At 31.6% G+C, this 8,954-nt stretch overlaps 1 protein-coding gene across 2 annotated transcripts; it reads left to right on the top strand.

Annotated features, from left to right (window-relative positions):
• The first annotated feature begins 412 nt into the window (after nt 1–412).
• LOC134251458 (complement C1q tumor necrosis factor-related protein 4-like) lies at nt 413–3,580 on the top strand. 2 transcript variants are annotated; one of them, XM_062733883.1, is made up of 3 exons: nt 413–429; nt 2,692–2,780; nt 3,128–3,580. In XM_062733883.1, exons 2-3 carry the CDS (start codon nt 2,708–2,710, stop codon nt 3,529–3,531), a joined length of 477 nt encoding a protein of 158 aa, XP_062589867.1. In that variant the 5' UTR covers nt 413–429; nt 2,692–2,707; the 3' UTR covers nt 3,532–3,580. The 2 variants fall into 2 exon arrangements, with proteins under 2 accessions (XP_062589867.1, XP_062589868.1); XM_062733884.1 differs by lacking the exon at nt 413–429 and having other exon boundaries at nt 2,550–2,780.
• The last annotated feature ends 5,374 nt before the right edge of the window (nt 3,581–8,954 follow it).

Here is an 8,954-nt window from a genome sequence, read left to right as displayed (position 1 = left end):
TATTACGAAGCTATCTTTATCCATCTTGCTTTCAAATTGTTGATTCCTGAGATATAACAAGTCTTTGTTATTACATAACACGTGTATTTAAAAATCGATAATTGATACGGTGCACCTGTTCTACTTGTATTTCATTTGTCAAGTGACACCCAGACTTTTGTAAATAGCAATGTTATTTATTTATGATAAATAATGTGTGTTTTATCTGAAGTAAAATTTATTTTTTGTGTAAATTGCTTTGTAAACAATGAAGTAGCCAAGTCAAATACATTATTTGACACAGATGTTTTTTATCTCCATGAAGCATATTGGTGGAAACGAACAGTATTCGAGAAATAACAAAAAAAACATGTTGAATCTTCTCTATATAAATAGAAACTTAACGTACTACACCTTACACGACTTATGGATCCTGCAGCTTGCCAGAGGGTAATTTTCATTTATTTATTTGCAATTTAGGTTCATAAACCCTCTGCTCACTTAAATAAAATGTTGCTTGAACCTTCATGATTTTCCTAAAGAAATGTATTTTATAAGTAAAATACAAACAATTATAGCATACCTTGCGGGGCTCAATTGGACAAAAAAGACACTACAACTTGACAAATCTATAAAGGAATATTGGCATTTCTGTCATTCAGAGTTATCTCTCTTATCAGAGTATCAATGACCCTTAATTGTGGGTTATATTATATTGCTTTTTCACTCCAATATATCATGAAATTGATATTTCCGCGATATATTGATTGTGTTGTTTTACGTCCCATTCGTAAATATTTCACACATTTAATGACGTCAACTTATACCGATCAAGGGTGGCAAATTATTGACCTTATCTCGTCACTCAGGGCCATTGAGCAAGAAGTGAGGGGTCTTCATAGAGCCAACACGATGGCACGATAACAGTAGCCTTTGCAAAATATTTTGCTAGTAGAAAAACACCTTTACAAAGTAATGTGGATTTAATTCAACCTTTAGCTTAATGTTTGTACTCTTTGTATTTTCTGTATTTTGCATATCTTACTCTTTGTTTTCGCTTACTTTTCGCTTAAAATATCGATTTTTTTTATTTAGAGAAAAATAATGCACATTAATATTTGTCTTATATTATTAAATATAAGTTAGTATAGTTAAAGCAGAGTAAGTTTTTAAATATAGTTAATCCTCAATGAAAATATTTGTTTTCTTTTCAGCAATTGATCGCTATTTTTGTTGATACGTGCAACTATGATACACACAAACACAATGTTATCAACTATCATTGCGTCACTAAACGCAGATTGACTTTCCAAAAATATCGTAAATAAAAAAAACCCTTCAAATTAACTATTCAGTTTTGGAATAAAAAAAAGACCTCATTTTCCAATCACTAAAAATTTAAGATTTTTTTGTGGATGCACTTTATTGCGAAGAAATTTTTTCATATTAATTGTTAGTCCATTATTTATACACTGAATTGACGACGGATTTTTTTCCGTTATTTCCCGAACATGACAAGGAGCACACGGCGGGTGTGACCGGTCGGCAGGGGATGCTCACTCCTCCATTGCACCTGATCCAACTTTTGATGTTTCGGGGGTCTGTGTTCTGCTCACAATGAAGTTCAACTGTGATTAACCAAGAAAGAGAGAGAGAGAGAGAGAGGAAGAGAGAGAGAGATGTTGATTGCTACATATCTTTGACACAGCCAATGAAAAGTAACTTGTGTTTTAAGAAAGTCAGATCATATAGAAGGCTTGGGTGTTTTTTCCTCTGTCCCTTCTTAATAGCTTTTAAAGATTTTACTTAATATAATCTGACTATTACATTGTTTGTAATGTAATTATAACATTTAAATGTTAATGCACTTACTTGGTTGTGTAGTATACTGACAAAAACATAACCTTTATCCAAGAAAAAGTTGTTTAAACTAAATATGCATATTTTTTATCATTAAAAAAGTTTTACGTCACCACCGTGCTAGTAGCAAAATATTAACATCTATAACGTTCGTTAAATGCTGATAAATTGTTCCACAATGAAAAAATTAAAAAACAGAGTTACGATATCAGTGTGTGATGAGTATTTTTATACTTTAATTGATTATAAAATTAACTTACATGTATGTCTAGAAAACGTTTCTTCAGCAACCTAAAATAACTCTTTTAATGCATGAGTTTACAATGTCAAAGTAATTGACGTCGAATGAATGAAATGCATCATAATGTAGTTAAATGTAAATCAGTTTAAGAGTATGTTCTGCATGTTCTGCGTACGAAAAAAATTCTAACACGGAGGAAGCTGTTGGCAATTTAATTGATGAAATAAAAATGCCAACTGCCTGTTATGAACCGATTATTTTGCATTTTAATAGTTGGTATTTTCACAATGACCTTTTAAGTAAATGCAATCTATATTTATGTCAAATGCTGACTGACGTTTTTCAACCTAACTGTTAAACCATCATTTGTATGCTGAATTGTCAACAAATTTATCAATTTACCCGATCATGACAAAGAGCACACGGTGGATGTAACCAGTTGATGAAGGATGCTCACTCCTTCATCCTGCACTCGATCCCACCTGTGATATTTTAGAAGTCCGAGGTTGCTCTGCTCCCGATTATAATTAAATGGATTCTGAGCTTGAATTAGGATCTTTCTCTCGATAAATAATTTTAATAATGTCAAAGTCTCTTATTGTTTTCTTCAGAACTTATTAAGCAAAAATGCAGACCTTCTGTGTTGTGTTTTGTTTGGTTTGTGTCCTGAATTTCTGTGAATGTTCAACCTTCTGTGCAGGTAAGTAGTTTGTAGTGCATGTCTCATAATTTCATCTGACATTGTTTTTTTTTATTTTTAAGGTGTTTATTGTCCAATTTACCTAAACTGATTTAAATATATTAGAATATTTAATTTTGAAGTAAGAGGCCTTGTATGTTTATAGTATTTAAAATAAAAATAATGAAACCACAGATAAGGCTAGCAGGAGACTGAGCAAATGTTTAAACATTAAGCAACTATAGACTGCAATTGAATGTGGCTGAAAGACATATGTACTTGAAAGACCTTTCCCCCTCCTTAAGTCGACGCATACAATGCTAACGGATGTGTTTTGTTCCTGTAAAACATAAACGCTTTGTTTTCAGAATACAAAAAGCCTGTGGTTGCATTCACTGCAAAGCTCTCAAGAGATACAACAATTAGTGGTCACGGGGTGGTCAAGTATGATCACGTGTTAACGAATTGGGGCGGGGCCTATAATTCACAGACCGGGATATTCACTGCTCCCTATGATGGCCTCTACGCAATATCGTGTACACTCATGGCTCAAACATCAAATAGTGTGCATTTGCAAATTGTTAGAAATGGGAAGAAGATGTCTATCTTATACTCTGCATCGAAAACGTTTCCTCAGTCAGGACAAACGCTTCATCTGCTACTCAACAAAGGGGATAGAGTCTGGATACAGAATCACAATCAACATACCGCAAAGCTACACGATCACGGCTCATACAACTTGTTTTCCGGTCTTCTAGTTACAGACCTTTGATACTGAAATTGAACAATATTTTGAAATAAATCATTTGCAATCATGTAAAGACGATCAACGTTTTTTTTTGTTTTTATTTATTTTATTTTTTTGCTGACATCCTAAATCAATAAGACATTCAGTATAATAAAATAAATGGTGCCTGTTTTGGAGGTAAAATTATAGGTTTTCATTTCTCAGCAGAATTATAATTTTAAGAAAGAGTATCCAGGAAAATGTTTTTAATGTTATTACAGTATTGTAGGGTAATCCTCTTAAACGCTTTTCAAAATCATTGACATAAAAATAGTATTGTAGAAATAAAATTTTACCTTGAAAATTCGAACCTGACAAAAATGTTCGCAAAGGACAGCATCATATTTACCCACGATTTGATATTTAGTACAGTCATTTAATAATCTTGTTTGTTCAACAATTTATTCTTTATTCCAGGCTTACATAATTTTACCGATATTTCCCCCTATAAACAAGAGCAAATACTTCATTACACATGTATTAAAAAAGGAATACATTCTTCAACTCTCAATACCTACAAAATCATTATAAGTTATATATTTAAAAAATGTTTTTTTCAGACTAGTAAAAGAAAAGAAGTTTTCTAAAAAAAAAATAGTTTATCATTAGTAATAATATCCGAAGGACCCGTAACTTTCATTTCAAAGTGCCTTGCGCATGGCAAAGAAACAGTTGCTACCAATTTTAACGACTAGGTCAGTCGCGGCCAAGATACTAACTGACGACCTCCCGATCGATTGTTAATGAAAGAAGTAAAATAATTATAAAATTAAGAATAACTAGGTAAAGGTTTGAACTTTAGAATCTTGACTTAAGGTAGGTCGCGGGTTTGCTTTTGTCATCAGTTTTGGTACGCAAATTCGACGATTCGAGCGGCTGTTTTGTGCACATTTGATTATGACGTCAGTTACGTCACAAAGACAACGTTACGTTGTTTCCCGCTTAATTCTCTGCAAATGACTTCAAGTCTGTACGAATCGAGTACTAAATAAATACAAAGTGCATGCTTTTGTACGTAAACCCCGTACATGTTTTATAATGAAATTTCAGTCTAAATTCTTAATTTAGTGATTATATGTAATGTCTTAGGACTTATTAAATACAATGCCAAATGAAAGAAATAATTTATATTGTAAGTGTAAGTAAACTGCTAAGAGTAAATCAAAATAAATCAGCGTAAAATTATGGAATGCAGAAAGAAAGTTATCTTGAATAAAAACTGCTTAGTGGAAAACTTGAGGGGTTGTATGTGTGCACATTATTTAAAACTCAGGGGAACATGCGTATTGCATCATGACTGCCATAAAAGCCGGGGCGAAAATATGCGTATACTTTTCAGGATGGAATACATCATTATCAGTAAAAAAGGGTTAAATTTAAGCACATGTTTTTTCCTGTTTTTTTTTTTTAATTACTATCATCATTATCAATATTGTTTGGTCGTTATGTATTTAAATCTCTTGTAATCGCCTTGTTTTGCTGGCTAATAAATTGTGAAATTCATTTAAAAATAAATTTATACAAACACCTGGACTGTTATACCTATAAGACACTGTAAATAATTTATAAGTATCTTTTTCTATATATTAAATTTTTTTTATAACAAAAACGCAAAGTGTAAAAGCTAAATGCAAGTGTTTTACATTTTGCGTATTGAAATTCATTCAGAGAATTCGAAATTAATAAATGCATGTTTGATATAGGGCAATATACTATAGCTTGCGACTAATATAGAAAGAACAAGTATACCCCCCCCCCGTCCCCTCGGCCGCTTATTTCCTCTGAATCGGGATGTTTTTTCTCACCGTTTTCGAATAAAGTGTTATGCCTGAAATCCTACTGACCATGACTTTCTTAAAAATACAGGTACTAATATTTAATATTTTATTACTCGCGTTGTTGTTGCTGTATGTTAATTCACAGGTTCGAGGAATCTTTATACCGTTCAACATGACTTTGTGATCGGAATATGAATTTCACAATGCTAGTGAAAATAAGTTGCTGGTCATTCTAATGTGTCTTCACAATAAATGAAATGATATAATTAAAATTAAATTTTGTATCTATGTCACCTTTTAAATCTTGCATTTCCAAAGACCAAGATATTTATACTCGTACTATAAACGTGACTACGTTCAACAAATGACGTTGTAGATGTAAATTACGCCATAAACGCAACATTTTAGTAGTATAAAAGAAACCTTTGAAATTATTTAGCAAAAAATCTAGCGAGAAGACATATTGATTTTTTTTAATTAATAGTTTCAATTTTACCTGATATTCACATTTTGAAACTCCTGACTAATTCGTCTACGTCTTTAAAAAGTTATCCATTCTTTTTCAAAGAAACTATTTTCACAAAATTGGCTTAAAACGTCATTTTCCCATATAATTCAATAGTAAAACGTATAAAAAGTACCAACAACAATACCACGCTTACAGTTATATAGTATTAAAACTATCTAGGCAAATTTAATGAAAATTGCAGATAATACGCTGTGAATTCTAAGGATCATTATATCAAATTTTCAGGATATGTTTTCTCGTAAGAATTTTTATGCAGTAAACCCGCGACCTACCTTAAGGTGCGGAAAATCCTATTGACATAATTGTGGTGCAGTTTCTAGAGGAAAGACCACGATAAATTATTTATCCTAATGGTGTTAGTATAAACAAATTTTAGTGAATTTGACCGGTCGGCAGGGGACCCTCACTCCTCTATGGCACTGGGTACATTAACAGATTAATATCAGATATATTTATAAAAAGTGACGCATTTAAGTTTTTTGCATAAGAAAAGAGACAATTGGTTTGTGGCCATATTTTTCAGCTCGTGTCAACATGTTTCTTCTTGTTTTTTATGAACAGACAGTCGATCTCAGGTAAGGTTGTGATGTACAGTGCTTTGTTGAACAGCTAATATAAATAACATAAATAAAATGATTAAGTGTTTTGATTTCGGAAGATTTCATTTAAATATATTTTTCCTACTTTGCTCTACCAAGCATAATGAGAAGGTTTGTTCATCTTCAAGATTCAGGAGATATACTGACTGAGGTCCACCTTAAAATTCCACGAAATAAGATACAATCTTTTATCAACGCCTTGAAGAATAAATATGCATAATCTTTAGAATTAAAGGTAATATAATGCTTATTATATCTCATCGAAATTATTTTAAAAAATGCGTCAAAGAAATTAATTTCAATTATTGTTCCCTTCATCTGCTTAGGTTACATGATCTATTAAAAATTAATTTACAACGACCAAATTCACTTACATAGTACAAAAGGAAAAAGAAAATATATTAATTATTACTTTTTTATTGAAAAAAAATTTACAAGGTGTAAAACAGATTGTGTTTCTCTCTTCACATTTACTGTCCACAATTTTTTATCGAATTTCTGTTTTTTTTTTTTCAATTATTGTTCACTGGGATCTGTAAAGTCATACATACTACAGATTTCCATAAGAAAACAAATCAAAAATGTGATTCATATCTTCAGTTTGATTTTATGTAAAATAGTGTTACGTGCGATTCAGGTGTAAAGTGACGTGTGGTTCAGACTCTTTGTCTAGGGTTGGCTGCATTAAAATTTTATAGTATCGGGTTTTAGCAATGACTTAGGGTTATATTCTGATATTCAGCCTCGGAAACAATTATTTTACGACATATGTGTTATTTTTATGGGAAAATATAACAATAAATGCAAGGATTTAAGTTTATAAATTCAAATGTATATTATTATTTGTTCAATAGTACTCAAAATTTAAAGTAAGAATCGCAAAAAGTTGAGGATAAAGCAAGTCAGAATTTGGAATCACAATAAGCTATATAAATTCTCAATTCATACCGAATAAAAACTTGGTATTATTAGTTACATAGTCTTTGAGTGACAGGATACGGGATGATACCTGGTAAATTTCATACCCGAGTCAGCTCCGCTTCGCCAGGTATGAAATTTACTGACCAGATATCATATCCTGTCACTCAAGATTATGTAACGAATTTACCCCACCGATGTAACATTTACTATTATCTGTGTTTTATTGATGTGTTTCTCTGCTATTTGCTTCATCACGCCTATACTGTGATTATTATGAGCCCATTGTGTTTGTCAAGTAATACATAGACTGGATGTAGATTTACAACTGACTGGGTATATAGGAAATCCACCTCCTTCACGTGACAGACTTCAATCAATCCTTAGCCAGGATAAACAACAGAGGTAGGGTAAAAAAGTGTTACTGCACCTATAAATGACGTTTTACATTGTTTAATTATACAACCGTTATGAAAACGGGTGCACATATATGTAGTGATAAGGTTTCCGTCTGTACGTTCCGCTTCGGGGTACACATCTCTTATCCTCAAAGCCTCTTATACGACTGAAGAGAATTTAATGAGTCTTTCACAGATTCTTTGTTACATATAGCCATTTTGACATTCTATTTACTCTCTGACTGGAAACCTATTGTGGGTTTCACATAGTAAAACATGAACATGGCCATTCTTTCCATTATATTGAAGGCTAATCATCTCATTCGCAACTCCTCAGACACCAGTAATAAAATTTAATGATGATTTCACAATTCTTATTATATATAGCAACTGTATACATCCTACTTTATTTTTTGTTGTGACACTTGCATATTTCCAATAGCAAAATATGAACTTTGCTATTATAATCATATCGGAGGCAGGGTGAACATTTTGTAACCTCAGTGCTCACGGTACCTTAAGTTCTTTAATTTGTTTTCTGTTTTTATCATAATATCCCCTATACATAGCCATAATAGTAAATAGTTTCATAGAAAAGAATATTAGCACTAAAATAATGTGTTCATCGTATTTGACTGTTAAATTTTCATTACATTTATTTTGTGCATTTTTGAGTTCGTATGACAAAAATGTTTAATTTCTACATATTTTGATATTTCGTGGAGTTGTCTTTAGATATATATAAAAATTTGGCTTATAAAGTAACGCAACAATGCTTAATTTGATTGTTTAAGTTTCATTTAATTTTACTGTTCTTCAGTTTAGAATGTATTCTGATGATTGTCTTTAGTAAGCCTTAACAGTGCTGCATACGTAATTGTTCATTATCATATTTTTTGTATTACTACTTGCAAATCAGAGTATTGAAATAAATGAGGTAAATTACTTAAAACGTACAAATAGTAATAAAATCAGAAACAGATGCAAGAACTGATAAAGTTTAATGATCCCATGTCTCTTGGTATGAAACACATTAAAAATGTTTGAACATGAACATAACTTATTTTCAGTTATTAGGTCACTCTGATCTCTCTTAATGCAAAACCCTAAAGATTTAGGTGGGTGACTTGAATATTGCGTGAAAACTTTTTTGTTCCATATCCCAGGAAGTTACATTTACTTCACT

The sequence above is a fragment of the Saccostrea cucullata genome, unplaced genomic scaffold (genome assembly GCF_032062105.1).
Source record: "Saccostrea cucullata isolate Sc308-1 unplaced genomic scaffold, CSIRO_AGI_Scuc_v1 ctg19250, whole genome shotgun sequence".
In the NCBI taxonomy this organism is placed as follows: domain Eukaryota; kingdom Metazoa; phylum Mollusca; class Bivalvia; order Ostreida; family Ostreidae; genus Saccostrea; species Saccostrea cuccullata.
This window is presented reverse-complemented; position numbering and strand designations above follow the sequence as displayed.

What these genes read in the sequence shown, in the direction of transcription:
- LOC134251458 (XM_062733883.1), top strand. Translation starts at nt 2,708, where the DNA reads ATGCAGACCTTCTGTGTTGTGTTTTGTTTGGTTTGTGTCCTGAATTTC. An exon ending in ATGTTCAACCTTCTGTGCAG is followed by an intron (nt 2,781 to 3,127) that starts GTAAGTAGTTTG and finishes CTTTGTTTTCAG; the next exon opens with AATACAAAAAGCCTGTGGTT.